Here is a 26,454-nt window from a genome sequence, read left to right as displayed (position 1 = left end):
CCACGTCTCCCCGCAGATACGACGAAGAGTGCGACGGAGCTGCAGGAGGAGCAGGTGGTGCTGGCGGAGATCATGAGGACGGTGGAGAAGCGGGACATGCTGGTCTCGGTCCTGGAGGAGCAGCGTCTTCAGGAGCGGGCCGAGGACCGGGACCTGGAGAGCCTGGTGCTCTCCAAGGGCTACGAGTTCCTCTGGGCCCAGAACGAGGACAGCTGGGTGCTGGAGTGAGACTCAAAGGTCCCTAACAACTAAACCTCTGAAGGTCCAACGTGTTTACTTGCCCTGAGGAGAGGACTCTTAGTGACTTCCTCCACTGTGACCTCTCTGTGACCTCTGAGCTCGCAAGTGTGTCCGTCATGTCGCCGTGGAAACGCAGACCTGAAACTGGATGTCTGGACGTTTAGCCTCATAAACCCAAACGGCCGGCCGAGCCAGCCGCTGCTGTGTGATCGCAACTCAACGACTCGTTCCAGGAAGTTTATGGCACAACGTTGTTTATTTGAAATGTGACGTCGTTCACTGTCGGACACTTCGTAGCTACACAAGTGTGATCTCTCTCTCTCTCTCTCTCTCTCTCTCTCTCTCTCTCTCTCTCTCTCTCTCTCTCTCTCTCGTGTTTTAGTATTACGCCGTCCAATAAAAATCCACTCGTATTAACACCCAGACGCCAGGTTGCACATCTGGCCACGCCCCCAGATGGTGATGTCACAGACCTCGTCTTCCATCGAGTGCTAGCTTCACACACGATGAAACAGATTCATCTCTTGCCGTTAACTACTACTATATATTTTTTCCTTTAAAAAAAGTTCTTGTGTTTTTCCACCTGAAGGGGCGGGACTTAGCCCCTCCATTAGCCCATCATGGCAAACCCGCTTCCTGTGACATCACTGATTGGGGTGTGGCCATAAATGCGTTGATGCACTTTGTTCGTAACTAACTACTGTCGGCTAAACTGTGATTGTTTTTGTTTCTTTTAACCTCGTTGGGTTCATAATGAATATTGTGTTTACGTGAATTTTAATCCCCGGATGAAGATCTACATCGTCACTTCGGTCCCGGGCTTTAATATCTCCGTGTGTTAATATTGTGAATTAACACTAAATTCAGAGTAAGTTATGTTTGTGTACATGTTGGTTTTATGCTACGTTGAGTCTTTTTAAATGAAGGAAAAGAAATCTTAAATAAAAATGAATTAAAAAACTTGAGGATGGCTGTACATATATATACGAGAGAGGCGGGGCTTATTACCATTTTTTTTATTATTATTATTATTTATTCATTTATTTTTTAATCAAGGCCAAACGGGAGCAGTTTTGTCTTTTAAGTAAAACAAAACAAGAAAAGCAGATGTTGTGACAGATATGTCACATCTGGGCACATGGAACGATATGAACATATTATATTTAAAGATAATCCTGAACAAAAGATTCACAATATCCCTATATTATCAAAAAACACTTTAAACTCTTTTAAAAGAGTTATTTTACCTTTCCTTTTGTTCTAAAACAAATATTTGTATTTTTTGTGAAAAATATAGGGTTCTCCCTGCAAAATATTCAATATAAATATATAATTATTATTTTTACATAATCGGGATCTTATTTTTAAATACTCTATAGCTAACGACAACACTTTTTCAAGTCCCTAGTGACAATATTCACGAGTATCGCGATAATGAAAATTCACCATGGTCTTGTTGAGCGTTTAAGAAAGAAATATTTTTTATTGAATCAGAGAAAACGTTTTTTTAATAAACAATCTCAAATAATTTCCTCACATTTGAACCTCAAAATAGTCACAATAAGAAAAAACTTTATTTAATTATTTCGAATTAATACAATAATCGGTTCAATTCAAACAACGTAACAAAAAATAATTAATTAATTATGAAGGGAAAAGTGTTCTTTTTGGGTTTATGACGCTGGTTTCTGGTGATGGGGGGTCACCGATGTGTACCCGAACCAGAACCACGACCTTTACCCGGACCCCCCCCCCGCCCTCCGGGGGGCGGGGCCTCTCACTTCTGCCAACTTCGGGAGAAAATGTCTGGAATTCCGTTTCCGCTTTAGGGAGTGGACGCGGATTTTCCTTTTTTCTGCTCCAGACAACTTTTCGTTTCCTGCGACAACTCGGACGGTCCCCCCGTTACCGGACTAAACCCCCGCCGCGACGATGGCCTCGTCCCCGCAGAAGTCCCCGTCCTCCCCGAAGTCCCCGACCCCCAAGTCCCCGTCCTCCCGGAAGAAAGACGACTCGTTCCTCGGGAAACTCGGCGGGACTTTGGCGCGACGGAAAAAGGCGAAAGAAGGTAAAAACAACAAAAACAACAAAAAACACGGACCAGAACAACAAAAAACACGTTACGCGTTTTCACAAGTGACGGAATGATCGAGTTACGTCATAACCGACAGTGTAATAGCAATGTACGAAACTTTAACACGTCAAAATCTCCTTCAAACAAGTTCTAACACGAATTGCGTGTATTTTCAGCTTTGTACGTGTTGTTAACGTGAGTCTGCGTGTTTTCGTAGCCGCGGGCTGCGTCCGTGCCCATATAAGGTATTGAACCCGCGGCTACTGTAAGAAGTGAGGAATGAGGCTCCGAGTAAACACGGCTCTGTTCCCACACATACTGAGGGAAAAGGTTGACCCCCCCACCTCCAGGGCCGGGTCAGAGGTCAGACCCGGATCTAGACCAGCACCTCTGGAGGTAACTTTATGTGAGATCTTTATGATTTATGATCATCTTCGTAAGAATTGGATTGGACGATATGTCGGGATAAAAAAAACCTCATAATAATCGATTATAGTGAATTTTTGTCATCGGGTTAATCCATCCATCCATTTTCTACCGCTTATCCTGTATTCAGGGTCGCGGGGGGGCTGGAGCCGATCCCAGCTGTCATTGGGCGAAGGCAGGGTCATCGGGTTAATCGACGCAGAAAAAATAAAAATTTAAATTATAAATAACATGATTCCAGGATGTTTTAAGTGTATTTTGATGATTATCGGGATAATATGAATCGCAACTATTTTTTACCTGACAAAACACTGACACTTTTATTATCGGCATAATCTAAGACTTCAAAAGGCCGTCTTTATTTATACAGTGATGATTTATGATCATATTATTTAAGATGTTTGATTATGTTTCAAGTCTCCTCCCTGATGCGTTAAAAATATTTGTTGTTTTTTTTTTTGTTGCATATTTTGATAATTATCGTGATTATATCGCAATTATTACGACCGGGAATAAATCTTGAGGAATCGTGTCGGACACAGATTTGTCACAAACCAACAAGCTGCGATAAATCAACGGTTCTGTTTACGACCAGTAGGGCGGCTCTCCGCCTCATTTAAAGGGCCGGCGCCAGTAAAGATCGGATGATTGGGTCGCGTCGTTCGGACGCTGGAGCGCAGCCTAGCCCCGTTTTAATGTCGGCGTTTATGGCATGGAGACAGCAGGAAGAGGAAGCGATGTGATGGAGAGGTCCTTCAGCATCAGGACCGGGATCAGGACCAGGATCAGGTGTTATATCGGGGAGGGGAGGGGATCCAGGAGACAATGCGTGAAAGCGGGGAGGTGACGAGGACGGACAGATGTGGCGTGTTGCTCATTTCGCCGCCGTGCTGCATGTGAATCTACCCACAATGCACCAGGGGTTCCCACATACTCGTCCTTAAATAGAGCAGGTGATAATCACAGTAATATCGGAGCGTGCTAATTGGCAGACCTCCATCTGTAACCCCCCCGTCACCATGGTAACGATAGTTCTAGTAAACTGATCCATTCTTTGACCTTTACTCACTTGATGTTCTTTTTTTTTATTTGCATTTCGCAACAACATGATGACACGATTAAAAAATACCGATAATCGTGAATATCGTCGGGAATGGACTTGAAAAAGCCTTCTAGCTCGTTAAAAATGAAAAATATAATTAAAGTTTCATGTAATAATAATAATTGTATTTACAAAAACAGCCTCACAATGTTACCATTTTAAAAAGTTTTATTCTTAATTTATTAATAAAGTATTTAATATTGTTTTTTTTTTTAAAACACAGAAAATGATGAAAGCCTTTTTAAAGAGTTTTAAGCGTATTTTTTAAAGCTTAGTCGGATCATCGTTATATTAAGATGCAACACAAGATTCAATAATATATTTAAGAAATTATCTATGAACATCTTATTTAATTATATTTGATTGTTTTTCACAAAGCATATTTTTATGTTTATCGGGAGAATATCACAGTTATTTTCTCGGGTTGATCGTGACATTTTCATTATTTTTCTATAATCAAACTATTTTTATATTTCATGCAACATCCTGTTGACACAGAAAAGAGTGAGGCACGTGTCACTCTGTAGAAAGTGTGTGTGTGTGTGTGTGGCTGTGTGTGTGTGTGTGTGTGTGTGTGTGTGTGTGTGTGTGTGTGTGTGTGTGTGTGTGTGTGTGTGTGTGTGTGTGTTCATGCAGACGTAGCACTTGGTGATGGTGTTGATTGAGAGGATGTTGTTCCAGCAAACTCAGAGAAATGCACAGGATGTTCACTCCATGCTTTCAGCACACACACACACACACACACAGACACACACACACACACACACACACACACACACACACACAGCAGCAGTGATCCTCAGGTATCTGACGCGCTGAGAAGAACGGCATGCTGGGATTCTGTAGAGCCCACTGAGAAGCAGGAAGCAAACACCTGTGTCTGTGTGTCTCTGTGTGTGTTTGTGTGTGTGTCTGTGTGTGTTTGTGTCTGTGTCTGTGTGTGTTTGTGTCTGTGTGTGTGTCTGTGTGTGTGTCTGTGTGTGTCTGTGTGTGTCTGTGTGTGTTTGTGTCTGTGTGTGTGTCTGTGTGTGTGTCTGTGTGTGTCTGTGTGTGTGTGTGTCTGTGTGTGTGTGTGTGTGTGTCTGTGTGTGTGTCTGTGTGTGTGTGTGTGTGTGTGTGTGTGTGTGTGTGTCTGTGTGTGTGTGTGTGTGTGTCCGACTGCAGGATAAACACTTTATTTCCACTTTGACTACGAACCTTCACCCTTTCAAAATAAAGTACAGGGTTTCGGTTATTGACTTTAAAGTGTGTGAAACATTCGACATCATTGATCTGAATGATGACGTTTGTCTCTTTCCCCTCGTAGTGTCGGAGCTCCAGGAAGAAGGGATAAACGCCATCAACCTTCCTCTAAGCCCCTCCCACTATGAGCTGGACCCCGAGGACACCATGCTGGGTAACAACCAATCATCTTTAAGAGACCTTTATTTGTAGAAGCTCTGGAATAAACCCTTTAATGATCCGGTTTCTGCTCCTCCACAGAGGAGAATGAGGTTCGCACCATGGTGGACCCGAACTCCAAGAACGACCGCAAACTGCAGGAACTCATGAAGGCAAGTTTCTTTAAATCACTTCATCTTCCGTTTATCGTGGAAGCACCATCATTGTTCAGCAACAAAGTACGTAAATAATAAAGAGCTTACGTGAAGTAGGCTCGGGCAGTATTTAGAAATCCGGTGTTATGATTTTCGATCCCGTCAGAAAGCCAGATGACATTGTTTTGACGCCATGTTGATGTGTTGTAGTTACCAGCAGACGCCACCAGGGGTCAGTGTCTCTGTGGTGGAACAGCTGAGCTCACAAAGATGGAGACTCAGTTTTCGTCTTTCGTTGCCTTAAAAAGCTGATAGTTTTCGAGAGACTCCGTTTTAAGTGAGAGTTTACCGTCAAAACAGCTTCGTGTGAAAAGGATAAAGGTGTGGGCGCCGCCACCGCGGCGGCGTGGAGCAGGCGGCGGTGGCGGCGTGGAGAACCGCGACCCAGCTGAACTCAAATTCAACATCAAAATGTGTGAAATAATTTGTTGGATAAAAATAGAACATCAGGACATAAAACCAGGAAACGACCCTAAACGTACCAGCTGGACGATACCGACTACACATATCGTATCTAATCGAGTATTTGCTGTTGACCACGTAGGTGCTGATCGACTGGATCAACGACGTCCTGGTGGGCGAGCGGATCATCGTGAAGGATCTGGCTGAGGACCTGTATGACGGTCAGGTGCTGCAGAAACTGTTCGGTGAGGAGTCGACCCCGACAGATAAACGGGAATCTAAACGTATTAAAGCTAGGTATGGAAGGTGGTGAACGTTTGTGTCGTCTCCAGAAAAGCTGGAAGGCGAGAAGCTGAACGTGGCCGAGGTGACCCAGTCGGAGATCGCCCAGAAGCAGAAGCTGCAGACGGTTTTAGAGCGAATCAACGACTCGCTGAAACTCTCCACCAGGAACATCCGCTGGAACGTCGACTGTACGTTGTTTTTACTCCGCATACACTTTTCTGCCGAGTCTCTCGTTGGTGGAGAACTTCGTTATCGGGATTATCGTATATAAAACGTATATAAAAAATGTAGAAAAGATATATCTTTGAAGAGGATAATGTAAATCTCACAGATTTACAGACTTTTTGTACCGATAATTACTATACTATACTATAATTTAATAATATAATAATGTTCATTAATTTACATTTTTTTAATCCTTTGCTAATAAATAGACAGTAAGTATCCGTGGACTTGGCGGCGCTCCTTTCATCTGAGGTGAAAACGCCGCTGAAGAGCTTCCTGTGAAAAAGGAACAGAAAAGCTTTGAGGAAGAGAATAGATTTATTTTGAAAGTCCACGTCCAATGAATCTTATTCAAAAACGAATAACGTCTTAAATGGTGCTCTGGAACGAGTTCGTCCTTGAGGGTCCGTTTTCAGAGATGCTAAAGAGCGTCGCGGCTAGCACGCCATGGGATTTATTTATTATTATTATTTTCATGCTTTTATTTTGAGGCTCCTTTTAATCAATGCTCTTGAGTTGAAGATAGAAAGCCTCCTGATGTTTGGCGTTGGGCTGCTCCGACGCAGCGACGGCCTGATTCACGGTTTCATGAAGGCTTTTAGCCGTCGGCTCAATCAAAGCTTCGGACACTTAATTGATCCTGATGTGCATCCAGAGGTGAATCCTATTTGTCCGCTCGGCTGCAGACGCCGAACACACTCTTCTCTATAGAATCTCATATTTCTGTGACTCTTTTCTTTCTTTAATATCACTTCAAGACAACATTTGGCATCTTGTTTGTGTTTATACCTCCAACGGTATGTGACCTTGCAACAGAAAAACGTTTAATTACAAATTCCAGGAAGAACGACAAAATAATAGAAAATATCTGGTCTTTTATTGCAGCGTTTCACAAAGACGCCTCCGGCAAAGAAATACTTCAGATAACGATTATCAAAAACTCACTGAGTGGTGACTTCTTCATTTTTATAATTTACTTTTTCCAGGAGATAATGAGGTTGTGAGTGAGTGACTCTGTCTGTCCGTCCAAGTCTAATATCGGATTCTGTCGCAGCAAACTGCGTGGTTTCACATTCCAGGACCTCTCGTTGCCATTGCGACTTAAAACACCTTCTATCGCCTGTTTTATTCTGCCGTTGAATTCTCGCTCACTATTTGCACGGGACGATGTGAAAATATCATGTCGCGATTATCGCCATATTCATCAAAATGTGCTTCTTAGTTCTTAAAATGGCACCGAAACAATCTTAACCATACCCATCTGGTTAAGAAACAATAATTTTAATATGTTACAGATAAGACGCATTGTTTTAGTGAAAAATAATGATCAATAACATCATAAGGACTAATAATATTAATATTAATTCATATAAATAATTAGCATTTTTAAAATCAGCTTGCCAGCTTTTATTAGTCAGTCTTGATGATATTTCCGATTTTTCCGATAACAGATATTAGTCAGACCAGAAGAAACTTCTTGAAAAATAATATTGATTGTAAAAATGCTGATTCCTGTAAACCACATCAACTCCTTTTAAATAATTTGTTGCCTGAATTTCTTTTGCTCTTCTTTTCCTCACATTAGCGGTTCACGCTAAGAGCATAGTTGCCATCCTGCACCTGCTGGTGGCGCTGTCGCAACACTTCCGGGCGCCGATCAGATTGCCGGACCACGTTTCTATTCAAGTCGTGGTCGTCCAGGTGGGTGTGACCCGGATCCTGAAGGCCTGCTTGTGTTCATTATTCAGATTCAGTAAAACAAACACTTTTACAAACTCTTCTGTTTGTGTTTCAGAAACGAGAAGGAATCCTTCAGTCCAGACAGATTCAGGAGGAAATCACCGGCAACACGGAGTGAGTACGAACTCAGACTCCTCGCACGATAGTTAACTAACTTTAGTACCAACAATACAAAGCCAACATCCGGGTCTGAGAAGTGAATCCAGTGCTTAAGTGCCCTTAAACATGCATTCTCTCTGCTGGCCACCAGGTGACTGGTTGTATAGAAGTCTATGAGAAAATGGTCCTACTTCTCTCTGCTGGCCACCAGGGGGCGACTCCTCTCTGGTTGTATAGAAGTCTATGAGAAAATGGTCCTACTTCTCTCTGCTGGCCACCAGGGGGCGACTCCTCTCTGGTTGTATAGAAGTCTATGAGAAAATGGTCCTACTTCTCTCTGCTGGCCACCAGGGGGCGACTCCTCTCTGGTTGTATAGAAGTCTATGAGAAAATGGTCCTACTTCTCTCTGCTGGCCACCAGGGGGCGACTCCTCTCTGGTTGTATAGAAGTCTATGAGAAAATGGTCCTACTTCTCTCTGCTGGCCACCAGGGGGCGACTCTTCTCTGGTTGTATAGAAGTCTATGAGAAAATGGTCCTACTTCTCTCTTGATGTATTATCTCAGTAAACATTGTACACATGAGTTTATGGTCTCTATCTCTAGTTTCAAGTCTTCTTCAATCCAGCATGATGTTCATTTAGTACATTATGGTCCATTTAGAGTCCACCAGACCAGAAAGCAGGGGATGCTTTAGGGGGCGGGGCTTACCTGCTGATTGACAGTGTGCTACCAATGCTAGTTAGCTACTAAGATGACTTTAACACTTGAATTATAGAAGCTAACTTTGTTAGCAGCTTCACACCAGAATCCACATGGATCCAGATCCATTTAGGCTGCTGGTCACTACTGTAAAAGCCAAGATGGTGACAGCCAAAATGCTGAACTGCTTCGCCTTCAAAATCGGGCTAACGTGGAGCTAGTAACGCCTTTTAAAACACCTTTAACATCCTCGTTGCTGCAGACGGAGCTGCGTTTTAACACCAAATACTGAGACAACCATTGTGTTTCAACAAGATATGTGATGGCACCCTCAGCTGAAGAATTAGACCATTTAAAACACACACACACACACACACTTATTGTCTCCCTGTGAGGCTGTCCTGCAGCCTGACGGCAGCAACGAGGGAGATAACGGCAGGCCAACACACACACGCACACACATTTTGTCATGGTGGATGGACACACTCTTAATAACACACACACACACACACACACACACACACTGGTCACAGTGGAAATACGGTTATTACCACACCAGCAGGACCGATGCCCAGACCTGCCTGTCTTTGCCATCACAGATTACACCGTGTGTGTGTGTGTGTGTGTGTGTGTGTGTGTGTGTGTGTGTGTGTGCCATCTTGCTGGCCTGCCCACCCTGATATCTGGTCCCCGGGGACCCTCGACTCCCCTCCAAACCCACCTGACCCTTTCCAACAACAACAACATCCTCCGAAGTGTTGCTTTAATAACGAGGAGAGAATCGAACCAGCGGCGTCTTCTGTCGCCGTGGTGACGGCGGCCGTGTATTGTCCGGCTGTGGGAGATTATCACATTGTTGTGCTGTTGTGTGTTGCGTCCCGGGTCGTCTGAATACCCGAGGTGTACCTGTGGTTATTGTTAATTATGAAACCCCTCGCTGCATTATTGTGTTGTCGTACATTCCTCTGTGATTCCACGTGCTCATGAATATTCACGTGCTTAATGAGCAGCTCTCTGATTGTGTTTGACGTACTTCCTGTCCTCGTTCTTTCAGGGCGTTCTCCGGCCGACACGGTACGTCCTCCACTAGCAAACAGTGTTTCCAGTAATATTCACGTTCTCTTTTAGAGTACAATAATCCATGTTTACTCTCTGCAGAGCGCGACGCCTTCGACACGCTGTTCGACCACGCACCCGACAAACTCAACGTCGTCAAAAAGGTGAGGGGAACCTGTGGAAGGGGGCGGAGCCACAACATGAGGCAAAAAAAAAAGTGTTATTAATCACCGCCTGTCTACGCCTTCTCTTCAATGCAGGATTATCTAGAATATCAGGGATTATCTGGAATATCAGGGATTATCTGGAATATCAGGGATTATCTAGAATATCAGGGAATTTTGTTTGGAGCTGGTTTTAGTTTTAGTTGTCATTTATCAAAATGTAATATTTCTCACACTGTATTTTTCTTTACAGGGTTATTTCACAAGTTTTTTCCTATTTCGTAGAGTTGTAGTTATGGTGACTTGTATATATGTATGACTTATATATGATATTTATATATATATACATATATATATAAATATACATAAAAATTTGACAAAAATACTGAAAAGAAAATATTTTACTGTTAATATTAAGACAGAAATAACAGAATGTTTATAACGGAAGAAATATTAATTATTAATAACAAAAATTGTAAAATATATTAAGAAGCTGTTTGATTGATTTCTGATATTTGCCAGATATCAATTATTATGCCATTATCGTTGGCATAATAATTTAAAAAAACCTTTCGGTAATATTTGACTAAAATGTGTACATTTAACTTAAACCGCCTCGCTCCACAAATGACCAGAATATCATTAAAATATGTTTTTCTTAATTAATTAAGTAAGTAATGAATGAATTCTAATGAATAAATGAATGAGTTTCGATGCTGCCGTTGTTCGAAGCGTCTCCTCCGTTGACCGGTTGTCGTCTTCCTGGTGTTTCCTCAGACTCTGATCACGTTTGTGAACAAACACCTGAACAAGCTGAACCTGGAGGTGTCCGAACTCGACACGCAGGTACGTCACAGGTTCGAATCCCACTCAGCGTAGCGTGTATTATACAGCGTGCTGACGGACTGCTGGTCCAGTTTGCAGACGGCGTGTACCTGGTGCTGCTGATGGGGCTGCTGGAGGGATACTTCGTACCGCTCTACAACTTCTACCTCACCCCCGAGAACTTCGACCAGAAGGTACAAATACTACATCAGAATAAAAATACTTCCTGATCACTTTCCATCAACATGGGTGTGAACGCAAAGCTCGTCAAGGAGCCGTTTATATAGGATATCGCATTTTTATCATGGATCGCAATCAGAAAAACTCATCGGGATAATCCTAAATATTATTATAATTGACATGAAGATGTGTAGAAAAATGTATAACTTGATTTTTAAGAATTAGGGATATATAAAGTGATTTATGATGATCTTATTTCAGGGAATTTGACTTATCAATGATGAATTAAATCTATTTGTTTCTTCACCAAATATAAAGTGATTCCAGTTTGTTTTCAGAGAGAGTAAAATAGTTTTAAGAACATTTAGAAGATTATTGGGTAAATATCGTGATCCCAATCATTTTGGCAGCATAATCGTGACATCACATTTTCACATCGTGAGCGAGGATTCGGCTGGGAGTGAAATATTCTGCAGTTTGCTGCGGCAGAACGCGAGATAAGCGGCGGACAGACGGACGTACTCACTCACTCACTCACACACACAACCAATCTCATTATCTCCTGGCAGAGATAATCATAACAATCAGGAATGAGTGCCTTTTTAAGAGTGTTAAACACATTTTGAAGATTATCGGGTTAATAATCGTGACTTTTTATACTTTTGTTGGGAAGGACAATCGTAAACCGCTAATCATGCTAGCGACAAATTCCTTCTTCGTCTTCGTCGTCTTCTTCTTCAATGACAAACCGACAGCAGCTCTGTAGATTAGGAGAATCCTTAGAAACACTCGTAATAAAACCCAAAGACGCGTCTCAGCCTCCAAATCAGGACGTCTTTTCTTTTGTCGAGTTTTGTTTTCTCAAGTTTTTTTTGTCGTAAAAATATCAGAAAGTATAGTTTTATTTCCCCATTTTGTTGTGATATTGCCCTCTAATACGCCGTCATATGAATCTGTTCTTTCTTACGTGATAATTCCTGTATTACTTTGAAAAAGGCTCCAGTTTTTCATGACAGCCATTTTGAACATTGATTTTTCTATATATATCATGGTGGCCTGACCCGTCTTTGATCCTGCAGCGCTCTTACATCAATCCCTGCTTTCTGAGGAGCCCGTCCTCTTGATAAACGTGGTCCGGCTCCCCCCCAGACCCAGACCCCCCCTCCTGGCCTCCGTAGTACTACGGTATTCTGAACAGGCGGTCTGCGGAGACGACCACAGTAGCCTTTTGTTTGGGTCTTGGCCAGAGGCCCCTGCCAAGCCGCGATGCAGAATGGGCATCAGTGCTACAATGTACACACACACACACACACACACACACACACATACACACACACACACACACACACACAGACATTACTGGCCCGGAAGAACAGGCAGCAGCCCCACAGCATCTGTAATCTCCTTTTGCACAGGGAAACACTGGAGTGGCTTAGGGGCTCAGCTCTATTACTGTGTGTGTGTGTGTGTGTGTGTGTGTGTGTGTGTGTGTGTGTGTGTGTGTGTGTGTGTGTGTGTGTGTGTGTGTGTGATACACCGGGTGGGCTGTGAAAAGTAGCACGAGGCATCAAGAAAGCACTCCAGCCTCGGCTCAGCAGATCTCCGTCTTTCTCTTTAAACGCGTTCGATGGCGTCTCACACAATGAAGGCTTTTAGTCCATCACACAGTAACGTCCAGAGAATAGAAAAACACTTTTCAACTCTTTATTATCTGTGTGATTAGTCATCGTCCTCTTTTTTTCTTCAGTCGTGTTCACATCACATGTTCACGTACACAACTATGTAACGCACAGAAAACACGTGAATTTGGCGTTGAGGGTTAAAAAAAATGATTTGCTTGTTATTTTCACTTTCTTGCCACTCCTGGATTATGGTGATGTTGTATATATGAATGCCCCTGCTCACTCCTTGCAACTGCTAGATGCCGCATATCACGGGGCCTTGAGATTCATAACTGGTTGTAAACCCCTCACACATCACTGTACATTGTACTCTCTCACAAACTGGTCTTCACTTTCCATGCGCAGAACCACTCACTGCTATCTGTTTATCTATAAATCCATCATCGGACTGCTCCCCTCCTACTTGTCCACATACTTGACACGGAAACAGTCCGATCGCAGCCTCCGGCCCCTGGAATTCATCTGGTTTGCCATCCCGTCAGTCCGTACTGAACTTGGCAAGAAGGCGTTCTCTTATGCTGCACCTGCAACCTGGAACATTCTCCAGCAGAGGCTGAAGCTGTCCAGCTTTATTCCTTTAGGGGGATTCAAATTGCTGGTAGGAAAGCTGATGAGACAGTCTGTGTGGGTCTGCACATGTATTTAACCAGTCCTATTCTTCTTTGCACTTTGTAGTTTGCATTTTATTTTAATGTTTGTATTCTGTGTTGTGTCTCCTGTATGTTCAGTTGTCTGTAACTTTGTGTTTTGCTGCTGCCTACCTGGAACAGGTCTCTCTTGTAAATCAGACCCTGGGTCTCAATGAGATTTTACCTGTAGTAATAAGGTTAATAAATAAATAAATTTGCTTGTCGAACAAAGCATGATTTAAAAATCCTCGCTCAATCTCTAGTTTCAAGTCTTCTTCAATCCAGCATGATGTTTATTTAGTACATTATGGTCCATTTAGAGTCCACCAGACCAGAAAGCAGGGGATGCTTTAGGGGGCGGGGCTTACCTGCTGATTGACAGGTCACTACCATGCTACCAATGCTAGTTAGCTACTAAGACGACTTTAGCACTTAGCTGTAAAGTTGAACCTTGAATTATAGAAGCTAACTTTGTTAGCAGCTTCACACCAGAATCTACATGGATCCAGATCCAGTAAGGGTGCTGCTTCATCAGATCCACCCGTCGCTCCTCCACAGTCCAAATATGGTCACTTCCTTTCACTGGTTGCAAAGAAACCAAGATGGTGCTGATTGAAACTCTGGTTTCTCGATATTGCTACATTGAATAATAAAGTCCCAAACGCTCCGTTGGAGTGTTTCTACGCGTCCCGGCGGCGTGCCATGTGACCGGCGCCGGCTTCACCTTCTTGGGGTTTGGAGGCTTGTGTCGGTGGATAACGCAGCGGCGTGTTTGTGCAGCTGCTGGAGGCTTATGGTCTTACAGGACGCGGCGGCGGCGTGTTTGCCAGCACAGGAAGCTGCGGCGGCACGATTGAATCCTAACCCGACTGTTGTATTGTGGGATTTTAGCAACCGGTGTCTCTGGTGCTCTTATCAGCCGGGGGCTGTGTGTGGACCGTGTGGGAGAAGTTAAAGGTTGTGTGTCTGCAGGTAGCGGACTCGTGGACTCGTGGCTCTCTAACGGTCTCTCTCTCTCTGCAGGTCCACAATGTGTCCTTCTCCTTCGAACTGATGCAGGACGGAGGTCTGGAGAGACCAAAGCCCCGACCCGAGGGTAGGACCCACATTTCATTATTCTAGGGGGGTGTCCAGATCATGTTACCTGTTACCTGTTGATGAAATATCTGTCACACTAGTTGTGGCCTTCGTGGTCTACGTCGGCCGGGTCCTGGGAAGACCCTGGAGGCCGAACCGGCCTGCTCTCAGAAATGTTCTGGTCTCTAGAGGATTTCCTGTTTGGTCTCCTGGGCTGCACTCTTTTCGGCGCATCTTATTGGACGAGAGCTGAAATTTACGTTTCATCCTCCCCGATCTTATTGCTACTTTTGTTTCGGACGTCCTTAAATAAAACACATCCTGTCATATTGTGCACCTATTAAAGTATACGCCATAAAAAGGAGCATTTTCATTTCAAATGTTTTTTTCTGACCTTGAAAACTCGCTTACATCATGGAGTACCAACCAATCACAACGAAGGTCTCTACATTCACTCTCCTGTGTTTCCTTCTTCCAGATATCGTGAACTGTGACCTTAAGTCGACCTTGCGCGTCCTCTACAACCTCTTCACCCGGTACAGGAACGTGGACTGAGCACCGGTTGTGGGATCCCTTTAGACCCTGGACCATGTTCTTAGACCCTGGACCATGTTCTTAGACCCTGGACCATGTTCTTAGACCCTGGACCATGTCTTTCCTTCTACTTGTTGTACGAGTTTTTATCTGAATGCACGCATCACGTTTTTGTCCCGGCTGGATTATTTTACCACAAACTAATCAGTGTTTTATTTTTAGATATTTGTACGGAAGCCCCGACGGGGAAAAAAGAAAATCTGGTGATTCATTTGATCTAAATGTTTTTCTCTTTTGTGTTTAAGTTCCTTCATTTTAGTTTTATTTGGTTTGTCGGGATCGTTTTTGTTGACGTTTTTCTGGTTGCGATACTCGTTTCAGCCACAAGGGGGCTGAAGTGTACAACAACTACACGTTGCGTTACGATCCATCCATCGTCTTATCCCGTACTCGGGGTCGCGGGGGGCGGAGCCGATCCCAGCTACATTTCCATATAAGGCCGTTCATGTTTTCCAGGTGAGTTTTTAATTCACGTACAAAACTTGCGATACATAAAAAAAAATACTTTATAAAGATAATTCGATGTTCTTAAGTCATAAACAGGAGAAAACTGTTTGGCTCCGCTTTAAAAAATGAAATAAAATGTAATAATTTGCCTCCCAGGGCTTCCGTACATTTGTGCCACAAAACTTTTAATTTGTTTTATTGTAAATTGTAGATTCCTACTGACAACTATCAACTAGATGAGATTGTTAAAGTCATGATTATTATTATTATTTTAGAGAGGGAGATTTTAGATGAACAACTTGTTTAATTCGTTTAATTCCAAAAAGAAAAGGTGTAACTGTATTTATTGTACATTTTTCCAGCTGTTTCATTCCTCTCTCCGCTCTGCCTCATTCGTAAGTGCCTTTTCATTCAGACGTGTGAGCGTAACCGTCGGTTACCGTAACCGTCGGTTACGCTCGTCCTCCACACTCATCTTAACGTTCCACACGTCCTTTCCAATGTGCGGAGGAATATTTGAAATATGTGACCAAAGAGCTCTGTTGTATTCACATGTAAAGACACAGAATCACTGCTTGATTTTCACCTTTAATACGTTTTATACGCCACGTTTTTGAAGACTGAATATATGAAATGTATGTTTATGTTCTACTTTGAAGCTGTTCAAGCTGCCAACACGTTCTCTGTCATGTGTTTGAATGCATTATATTCAATAAATCGTTCAGTCCCTGAATGCAGCTGCATTTTTTTCTTTTTTTCGTGCCTCTCTAAAGAAGTAAAGGGGAATACCTGCTCACAAAATATATATATATAAATAAATATCGGGTCAAATTGGTTCCAATATTCCCTGCAGAGAATGACAATCTTTTTTTTTACCATGAAAAGCTTTCTGAATTGGAGTTGACCCCAACATGGCCAGAAATAGATAGATAAGTGTGTGTGTGTGTGTGTGTGTGTGTGTGTGTGTGTGTGCGTGTGTGTGTGTGTGTGTGTGTGTGTGTGTGTGTGTGTGTGTGTGTGTGTGTGTGTGTGTGTGTGTGTGTGTGTGTGTGTGTGTGTGTGTGTGTGTGTGTGTGTGTGTGTGTGTGTGTGTGTGTGTGTGTGTGTGTGTATGTATGAAGTCCATTCACTGTAAAGCGATGGAACAGACTTCTAGGTGAGAACTTGTTTCAGCTTTTCATCAGCGGAGCGTTAAATAACGAGGCGAGGTCGCGACCTTTCCTGTCTCCGCCACAAGTTTTTAAATTAAAAAAACAAAAAAAAACATGATACAATTCAAACGGGATAAGAAAATAAAAGAGTTCCATTGACTACTGTACATATTTTTCTGAAATAAGGAACGCAGGAAGGGGCGGGACTTAGCCTCTTTTTAACGTTCTATTAAAGAAGCAAGAAAAGAAACAAAGTCGTGGGTTTGTCGAAGTATCATTTAGTTTAACGTGAAACCATTACGTTAGCTACGTCACCAACACAGCCGTTAGCTTATCCTGCTAGCTAGCTAGGTACGTTGCATCACTTATGTAACGTAATCTTAGCTGATGTGTTTTTCTATGTTTTTATATCTTTTTATCAGCGGGAAGAGAAAGACGGAGACCTGTTGTTAGTGTGAGTAATGTTACAGGAAGGGGAGGGGCTTAGTCTTTGTCGTAGGTTTGTCAAAGTATCATTTAGTTTAACGTGAAGTGCTTTATTATTACGTTTTTTCACAGTTAGACAAGAAAATGTGACTTTGTTGACGTGTAAAATGATCTTTTAAATTGAAAAACATCATGTATGTAATTCATGGCACATTCCAAACCAGATCAAACTATTATTTGTCTCTTTCCGTTGTCTGCCGATGTTTTCTCTGTTGCAGCTTCCCGATGTTCTGGTCCTAACGTTTGGTAACGGTATCCGGCGATGATCGGCCTCTCAGATGCTCTCATGTCATTCAGAAACAGATCCCGAGGGATCCGAAACCATGTTACGATCATTTCCTGTCCACTCCATCGGCCCGGGGGAACGATCCAGCTGCCGGACTTATTACCTCGTTACGTTATTGTTATTGCATTATTGTTTCACGATGTCGCTGTTCGCCGGTCACATGGGGACGCCGAGCTGCATTCCTCTGATTGAAGACACCGCAGTCATGTGGAGACGGAGCGCTAGGAATGTGGGTTTACAGGTCTTCAACAGGGGGTCCGGGACCCCTAGAGGGGCCGCAGAGTTACTGCAGGCCGTCCGGGACCCCTAGAGGGGCCGCAGAGTTACTGCAGGGGGTCCAGGACCCCTAGAAGGGCCACAGAGTCACTGCAGGGGTCCCTGAAATTATTTGATCCCAAACTTTCTTTCTTTCTTTCTGTTTGTTTAATATTACGTTGAGAAATTGTGATGTAGAAATGCCAAAATAGAAGGCACCGATGCTAACTGTCCTCAGGTGCTCCTCCCCTAGAGATTTGACCTCTGACCTCTTTCTGAACCAGGGGCATCCTCCGTGAGGATCAATGAACTATGACATGATTATATTATGTGGCATTAGATAGAAGGCTCGGCCGTACAGCCCCATAATGGCTGCTGCTCCACTCCGGTAATGTTACAGGAGAGCAGGGTTGCTTCGCTCCTAAGTGTATCGATGTTGGATGTTTAGGTTCTGATCGCCATCGTTTTCTCAGAAGAAGAATATGACAATATCACTTTCCTGAGAAGAGAAGGAGTGATGGGAGGAGCTATCATCATGTGACTTGTACAGTTCTTCCTTTTATACGATCGTCTTCTGTTGTGAAGAACTCAGTGAGAAGTGACAAATTAGTTTGCTGTCATATTTGTGTTCTAAATGTCGTTTATCGCTGCTTGTATCACGATACCGCCCTCTGGATTTCCGATCCCGCAGTGTGTGTGTTTGCTCCTGCTCCCGCACATATCCTGATCACACATACCTGCCGGCACAATCGGCCGTCCAAAGTCTCCGTTGATTTCCCAATGGTATCTTGTTTGAAATGTGCAGATAGAAGCTGCTTTATCGGCGGCGGAGGGATTAGCTGGACTGGAGCGACGGAGCAGGTACGTCGTAGATCCATTTATCACAACGAATAACATCCGGTTTGGGACTTTCTTCAAATGTCTTGCCTCGCTTTTGTCCTGTAATGTTGGGACCCGCAGGATCCCAAACCCAACGCAGTCTTCTAGTGTTCATTACGCTTCATTCTGGATTTGGCTTGTTGGAACATTAAATTACATTCATCCTCCAAATCATCGGTGTCAGCCCTTCACCTTCATCTCAGTATATCGATCTTCATGGTGTTACAAGAGGAAAAGTCAGTAGGATCGTTCTCTGGGGACCATGAAATGTCAAGGTAACCCATCTAGTATGCCTAGTTATTGAGATATTTCCGTGAGGCAAACATTGGCATCCATGGTTGTTAGATAAAAGTCCGGAGGGGTGTTTACAGTCCACCGTGCCCAGGCTTCGATCCACTTCAGCCCTGCATGTTCAGGTTTCTCAAAGCCGGGATCGGGGATGAACCCAGCTACCAGAAACCCCGGTAAAATGTAATCTCACATGTGCAAACACATGAAGTCTAAGTGGGATATCAAACAGCTGATAGTAGCCGGGATACACAACACCGGGGGCGCTGGATATACTTTGATTCAGTCGACTGAATACTTTGTATCTGATTTCCTGGAAGAAAAGCGAAGGAGCATATTTCCAAAAATGTTGAGCCTTTTAAATTTGTTCTGCTGGATCAACTCGAGTATCTGATGCCAAGGATGTTTGTTCCCTGAATGCCGTCTCGTTAGTCGTATGGAAGAGATGCTAGAACCGGATCGTCCGTCCGTAATAATCAAGTTAAAAACCACAATTTAATCCAAACAGGAACCAAACGTCCATCTATTTAGAAGTATTTAGTAATGTATTGGATAGATGTGGCGTAGATAACGTACAAGAGTGTGTATGTATGTGTATTATCTGTAGTTCTTCCCTGGACCACATTCTGAAGTTCCTTCGTAGACCACCAGGACGGTCCACTCTTTAATCACTTAGCATGCACATCCTGACTGAAGAGGTAGATCTGATTAGAGCAGTGCTTCCTATTGAGCCCCGAACCTCTCAGTCCGGTAACTTCTACTTCCTTCTCGTCTCGCTGTCCGAGCGTCAAATAAATGTCAGAACCTGAAAAGGAGGCCGGTCTGCCGCTTCGTCCTGCAGAAGGAAACGTTTTTAAAACACAAAAGGAGAGAGTGAGGACCTGAAGCTCTGCTTTGACTTCCTCTAAACATGAAGACCTTGGAGGTCGGATCGGCTTTCTGACCTTCTTTGTGATCTTGTTCACCGCCTGTTTGGATGGAAAATACTGTCGTAGTATTCTCTCTTTTTGTGTTTAACCAATATGTCATCGATGATGAAAACATAAAAGTAATATTATTAGAAAGGGTTCAAATGTAGAATATAAGACTTCATTCCCAGAGATAAAGATGACTAAAGGAGAATACGTGTTGTTTCTAGGGAAGAAGGAAAATATGGACCTTTTAAGGTAAAACTGCTTATGAAAACAGCTTTTTATTCACAGAAGTTGCAGAGTGCTTTTGCCGTCTCTTTTTACGCAGACTTCAAGGCTGCGGCTCATAAAAAATGATGAGCAAAAAAGTAAAATAAAACATAAACCTGTGCATTCAGGGAGTTGCTTTGAGAGTACATTTAAAAAGCGAGGCGTTCGCTATATAACCATTAACACGAAGCCTTGAAGTGTCCACACTCCTCTTCCTCCTCCTCGCATGAAAAGCTCAAACAAAAACTCCTCACATGTAAACACACTTTAGCGAAGGTTGAACTGAAACCTACACAAACAAACTCCAGAATATGGTTACTAATTTGTGGTTGATGGAAGAAAAAGAGCGAGCGGCCACAAAGCCCCAAGGTTCCCCGTCAAGTGCAAGAATTTTTTTCCCTCCTCTTCTCTCTTCCTCGGCTTCGTCTTGTCATAGAATAAATTCCATCAGGTGAAAGTTTGATTAATTTATGAGCTGGAGTGTTGCTTTAATTACTCCTTCTCTTTTCAATCTCACATCCATTCAGCGCGGTTTTCCTGCCGCGGCGTCACCACAGTGTCAAGGCCAAAGGTCACTTCTTTTCAAAACATTTCAAATCACTTTTTTTTTTTGTCTACTTTGTGTTTTTCACCCCAAACCTTCTTCTTCTTCTCCTTCTCGCCGTGCTTTTAACCAGCCGGGTTTGGATGCTCGTGAACGCCGGCAGCCTCTCGTCCCACAGGAACACAGGGAACACATAAGTTCATGGGCTGATTCCAGATCTGCAACATACATGCAAAGAGGATTAAACCCCCTCCTCCTCCTCCTCCTCCTCCTCCTCCTCCGTGGGAGAGTTAAAACTCTTATTCAATGCAATACCTGTTTTATTTCCACTCCCGAATCTGAGCTTCTTGCTTCTGGACTCTGAGATAGTCATGAGGGTCGTAAGTCTTAGACATGAACCATGAATCACAAAACACGGCAGGTTGTGAGATATCATGAATGCTTCGTTGTTTTTTTACGCTCAGCGTGAAATCAGTGGAAAAGTCGACTGGCATGCTTTCCTCACAGCGGAAACGGATTCATCCAAGTTCTGCTAAGTTCTAAGGAAGTATACTGTTCTCCAGTTCTGAGAAGTGAAGTCAACTCACTTCTATACAACCGACTCCTCTCTGGTTGTATAGAAGTCTATGAGAAAATGGTCCTACTTCTCTCTGCTGGCCACCAGGGGGCGACTCCTCTCTGGTTGTATAGAAGTCTATGAGAAAATGGTCCTACTTCTCTCTGCTGGCCACCAGGGGGGGACTCCTCTCTGGTTGTATAGAAGTCTATGAGAAAATGGTCCTACTTCTCTCTGCTGGCCACCAGGGGGCGACTCCTCTCTGGTTGTATAGAAGTCTATGAGAAAATGGTCCTACTTCTCTCTGCTGGCCACCAGGGGGCGACTCCTCTCTGGTTGTATAGAAGTCTATGAGAAAATGGTCCTACTTCTCTCTTGATGTATTATCTCAGTAAACATTGTAAACATGAGTTTATGGTCTCAATCTCTAGTTTCAAGTCTTCTTCAATCCAGCATGATGTTCATTTAGTACATTATGGTCCATTTAGAGTCCACCAGACCAGAAAGCAGGGGATGCTTTAGGGGGCGGGGCTTACCTGCTGATTGACAGGTCTCTACCATGCTACCAATGCTAGTTAGCTACTAAGATGACTTTAACACTTAGCTGTAAATTGACCTTGAATTATGAAGCTTACTTTGTAAGCAGCTTCACACCAGAATCCACATGGATCCAGATCCAGTAAGGGTGCTGCTCTGCTGCTTGTGTTCATCAGATCCACCCGTCGCTCCTCCACACTCCAAATATGGTCACTTCCTTCCAGAATGCTGAAGAAAAGGCTTCAAACTGTAGTCCACATTGTGACTTCAGGGGAAGTGTCTGAATCTAAACCAACGTGTCGTTTTACTGAAATGTTTTTTGTTTTATCGTTTAAGCTTTTGAGGATTCGTTCCCCGGTGAGGAAGGCGGGACGTTTTCGATGCCAACGCCCTCCTTGAGTAGATGTCCTCCCTGCAGCACTCGGCCGCCCGGCGTCTTCACCCCACTCCGTCGTTTCTCAAGCACACAGGAAACCGACATATTAAATTATACACGCATGGAGATACATGTGCAGATTAGAAGGTTCCAGTCGAGGCGGCGTTGCCCCGAGTGGAACTCGCTGGACAGAAATACATAATTTTAGCACATCAAACATCAAAGAGTTTCTTGGGAGTGACAGTCGGATCTTTTTCTTCCTGATTTAGATCCGAGCGAACCTCGGCGAGCTGATTCTGACGTTACGGCACCGACGCCGTTAATCAACCATCAGGGAACCAGGTGAGGTCACGGCGGAGGTCAGACTGTCGACCTCGAGGTCACGGAGCTGAATGTTTTACGGCGGCGGCCCACGTGTGAGTCGGCATGCGGCGACTGTTTTCATCGACACACAGACATGCTGACATGCTGGCCGCGTGGAATGCGGCCGCTGTATGGAATGCGGCCGGCTGGGCCGGCGGTGTCGAGTTGCGGGAGGTGTTTGTTTTATGTCACAGCCCCTCCCTCTGGGGAGACGGCGGTCCGGCAGCGCCCCGAGGGGCTGAAACCTGAGAGGGGCGGGGCTTAGCAGTAAACAACAACTCCTTTATGAGGCGGCTGCCTGCTGCACTCGAGATCTGAGTGTGTGTGTGTGTGTGTGTGTGTGTGTGTGTGTGTGTGTGGGGGGGGGGGGGGTTCCCAGCAGGGCGGTCTGTGGGGGGGCCACAGCTAAATAAGTTAAACTTCGCTGCTCTGGCGTTTAAAGTCAGGACGCTCTGGGTTTGACCTTTAATGAGCCGACACAAAAAAACATCACACGATACTTTTTTTAGGCTACGTCGCCACGACAACGGTCTCGCTGACAACGCTAACTTTTTTACTTTGCTATATTTAAAAAACCTGCGTTTAACCGACATAAAAAAACTAACCTCAAGCGTTGCAGTGTGCATGCCTGGCCAGTAGGTGGCGGTGACGCTTTCTAACTGCCGTTCTGGTGCCGCAAATCTACACTTTGTCGGAGAAGTGTTAATACATTTTAAAAAATGTCGGTAATCTTCCGATGTTAACGTCGTCGTCTTCACGGCTGTTTGAGTGCTAATGTGCGAATTGGAGCCGTGACGTCACCGTTTCCACGGCGACCAGATTTAGCTAGTTCACATGTCGACGCTGGAGTATTTAAATAGTATTTACGTATTTAAAACGTTTTTTTTTTTTTTTAAGTTTAAGTTTTAAGTTTTCGTTTGCAAAAAAACGAACAAAATTTACGTGTATGATGTCATACCAGATACCAGCTACATGCTTTATATGTTAAGTTCATTTTATTGCTTTTGAATTAAGTAATTAATTAATTTGTACGAATGTCTTGACCCTCCTTAAAAGTTTAAATTTGCATTTAAACATTTAACAACTTTTTTTTTGATGACTAACTTTTTTCGTATTAATGTGACGTAAAAGTTTGAACTATAAGTCGCACAAAGACGATGTATTTAATTTTTTTATATGTATTTTGTTGTAACGCTGGTGATTCATCGTCAGCTGCTGTTTGTGTTCTCCTGAATAGAGTTGGAGCGTTCCACTCTTTTCTTTTGTTGTTGAACGCAGCCCCATACAGTCCGGCCCCTTCCCCCCCCCCCCCCTCCATCCAGGGTGACGCCAGTCCCTCTCACCCCGCCCCGTTCAACTCGGTCCACCCGCGTTCACTTCATTCCTGCTCCCATTCCGCGCATACTTCGCATCCTTGGAGAGACGCTGCGCATTTTACGCACTCCGCTCCGCGCGCCCCGATCCGTCGTCACAAGAACCGAAGCCCGCGAGGAGGAGGCGGAGGAGGAGGAGGAAGAGGAGGAGGACTCTCCGGAGAAGAGTTGGCGGGCCGGCGCGCGCCTCTCTCCCGGTTGCCGCGGCGACTACCGATCCGTGGAAAAGTGGGAATTAAAGCTTTTTAAACGGACGCGTATGAATCGAGGTAAGTTCCCAAGGAGGAGCCCCCCCCCCCCCCTCTCTCTCTCTCTCTCTCTCTCTCTCCCGGACGGTTCTCGCTTCTTTTCCTTAAAAACCCGAAGTGAAGTCTCCGGAGCTGAAACCGACCGATTCCGGTGACGTCGCACCGTGCGGACGTTGAACAAGTCTGACGAGCTTCTCCGCCGTGCGAGCCTCCGAGCGAGGAGAGGGATCTCCCCTCCTCCCCCCTCCTCCCTCCCGACACCAAAAACAACAACAACTCACTTATTTCTCTCTTAGAATAAAACGCGTCCGTGATTTGACGCGCGTGTAAATAACAGAAAGCCGTGGAGGGGAGGAGGGGGAGGAGGAGGAGGGGGAGGAGGGAGGGAGGAGGTCGTGGCCGCAGCGCCGCCGCCGGGAAGCAGCTTAACAAAGCTGGGAGTGAATGGGAGACTTGTTGCATCGGCGGGTTTCTCCTCCCCGACGAGGCAGCAGCTCCGGCGCAGGCCCGGGGAGGGGGCCGGGAGGACGCGCACGCAGCCGGTGTTTACCCCCCCCCCCCCCCCCCCCTCTTCATCTTTAAAGGGAGAAAAAACAAAATATGAAGGATTTAAAACTCCTCTTCATCAGCTTTATTTGACTAAACGAGCAGAAAATCTGATTATTTAGGTGATTTAAAGCTGGTCACGTGTGTTTCTAGTTGTGTTTGATTGGATTATTGATTAGAGGACTCTACTGTCAGAGCTGTGTTTGCAGGACGAACCACGGTGTGATTATTTAATAGAAAAGAAGGATTTAAGTCCAGAGAAATAGATGTGGATGAGTAACACGGAGGGAAATGTTTGTGATTTAGAAAATCCTAAAATACAGCATTTGTTTTATTTTTATGTTTTACTTTTCTTCTTATTAATGTCACATAAAAGTTTGAAATATAAGTCGCACAAAGAAAGTGTATTTTATTTTAAAAATGTGTGATTTGACACAAACGGTGCATTTATGATCATTTTTCCAAATCCTTAAAAATCAGCGTCTTTATAAACATTCAACACTCAGAAGATTTTAAACAGGTAGTTAATTTAATCAGATTTCTGCTGTTTGGAAGAAAACAGGAAAAGTCTCAAAATGAACTTTCTTTATGAAGGGATGTGTGTGTGTGTGTGTGTGTGTGTGTGTGTGTGTGTGTGTGTGTGTGTGTGTGTGTGTGCTGTAAAACACTGATAAATGTGCTGTAGCGATGCTGCACGCCGGCAACAATAACTATGATGTCATTTCCTCTGGAAAATGTGGATTTTATGAAGTAATTTAATTTTTCTAGTTTAAATCTTGATTTCAGAGCAAATTTCATTCTTGGTTTGTTCCTTAAAAAAAGTGTTTGAAATGTTAAATCAGGCGAGTCCTGTAAGTGTAACGGAGGAAGGAGTGTGTGTGTGTGTGTGTGTGTGTGTGTGTGTGTGTGTGTGTGTGTGTGTGTGTGTGTGTGTGTGTGTGTGTGTACAAAGCTTTGTCAGTCAAACTGGGCAAACAGCCTCCTGTCGTCCCCCTCCCCCTCTCTCTCCAGTCCGTTGACATCTGTTTTGAGTGCTTCGTGCACCTGTAGATAAGTGTGTGTGTGTGTGTGTGTGTGTGTGTGTGTGTGTGTGTGTGTGTGTGTGAGAGAGAGAGAGAGAGAGAGAGAGAGAGAGGGGAGGATGACAACGAAGGGAGAAGCAGAATGCAAATCCAGGCGTTTGTTCTGGGCCTAAGCAACGCAGACTGACTAACGACCATTTGGTGTGTGTGTGTGTGTGTGTGTGTGTGTGTGTGTGTGTGTGTGTGTGTGTGTGTGTGTGTGTGTGTCCAGGCCAGGCAGCAGCCCCTATTGTTGAGGCAGCAACAGGCGTCGGTGGATGAGGACGACCATATGGCCTCTGTGTGCTTTAGCCACGACCGCTGTGTGTGTGTGTGTGTGTCTGTGTGTGTGTGTGTGTGTGTGTGTGTCTGTGTGTGTTGTGTTGTGTTGTTTCATGTGTGCTGAGGTCCAGACGTAGCGCCCCCTCCTGTCCTCGTTCGGAGGAATCAACAGGTGATGCTCCACGTCGGTGTTCAAACGTCACTCTGGCTCCTCGGCTGCATTCGGCTTTTATTTACATATTATTCTTTTATATATTATTCATTTATTTTATTCCTAATTCAGCGTTTGTTTGTGGATTCTGAGGTTTTCTGCACGTTCGTCCCCAGAACATCGACGTGATTCAATCTGGTTTAAACGGTTCAAACAGAAGAAGAAGGAGCTCGTATGTAATGACATTTAGGGAGCCGGTTTATTAGAGCAACAGCGCTGGGGGAGCGGGTGTGTGAGTGTGTGTGAGTGTGTGTGTGAGTGTGTGCGTGAGTGTGTGTGTGTGTGTGTG

General features: G+C 44.2%; 3 protein-coding genes across 5 annotated transcripts in view; all 3 read left to right on the top strand.

Annotated features, from left to right (window-relative positions):
* mical2b (microtubule associated monooxygenase, calponin and LIM domain containing 2b) overlaps positions 1-1,194 on the top strand; it is a 37,551-nt gene extending 36,357 nt beyond the window's left edge. For all 3 annotated transcript variants that reach the window (XM_084017358.1, XM_084017357.1, XM_084017356.1), the window contains one exon: positions 17-1,194. In XM_084017358.1, coding sequence (XP_083873484.1) covers positions 17-228 — 212 coding nt within the window. In that variant the 3' untranslated portion in view covers positions 229-1,194. The remainder of the gene's footprint in view (positions 1-16) is intronic.
* Positions 1,195-2,021: 827 nt separating this feature from the next.
* Positions 2,022-16,271, top strand: parvaa (parvin, alpha a). Its single transcript, XM_084017377.1, has 13 exons — positions 2,022-2,308; positions 5,149-5,238; positions 5,325-5,395; positions 5,982-6,084; positions 6,172-6,312; positions 7,935-8,050; positions 8,145-8,203; positions 9,943-9,962; positions 10,047-10,108; positions 10,886-10,954; positions 11,026-11,127; positions 14,448-14,520; positions 14,980-16,271. Exons 1-13 carry the CDS (start codon positions 2,173-2,175, stop codon positions 15,054-15,056), a joined length of 1,119 nt encoding a protein of 372 aa, XP_083873503.1. The 5' UTR covers positions 2,022-2,172; the 3' UTR covers positions 15,057-16,271.
* A 7,631-nt stretch (positions 16,272-23,902) lies between these two features.
* LOC311018415 (transcriptional enhancer factor TEF-1-like) overlaps positions 23,903-26,454 on the top strand; it is a 31,895-nt gene continuing 29,343 nt past the window's right edge. The window contains exon 1 of the mRNA XM_084017375.1: positions 23,903-24,086. The gene's annotated coding sequence lies outside the window, so the exon portion shown is untranslated. The remainder of the gene's footprint in view (positions 24,087-26,454) is intronic.

Source organism: Eutrigla gurnardus, assembly GCF_963514095.1.
Source record: "Eutrigla gurnardus genome assembly, chromosome: 9".
Taxonomy (NCBI): domain Eukaryota; kingdom Metazoa; phylum Chordata; class Actinopteri; order Perciformes; family Triglidae; genus Eutrigla; species Eutrigla gurnardus.
This window is presented reverse-complemented; position numbering and strand designations above follow the sequence as displayed.

What these genes read in the sequence shown, in the direction of transcription:
- parvaa (XM_084017377.1), top strand. Translation starts at nt 2,173, where the DNA reads ATGGCCTCGTCCCCGCAGAAGTCCCCGTCCTCCCCGAAGTCCCCGACC. An exon ending in CCCCGAGGACACCATGCTGG is followed by an intron (nt 5,239 to 5,324) that starts GTAACAACCAAT and finishes GCTCCTCCACAG; the next exon opens with AGGAGAATGAGGTTCGCACC. An exon ending in GAAATCACCGGCAACACGGA is followed by an intron (nt 8,204 to 9,942) that starts GTGAGTACGAAC and finishes TCGTTCTTTCAG; the next exon opens with GGCGTTCTCCGGCCGACACG.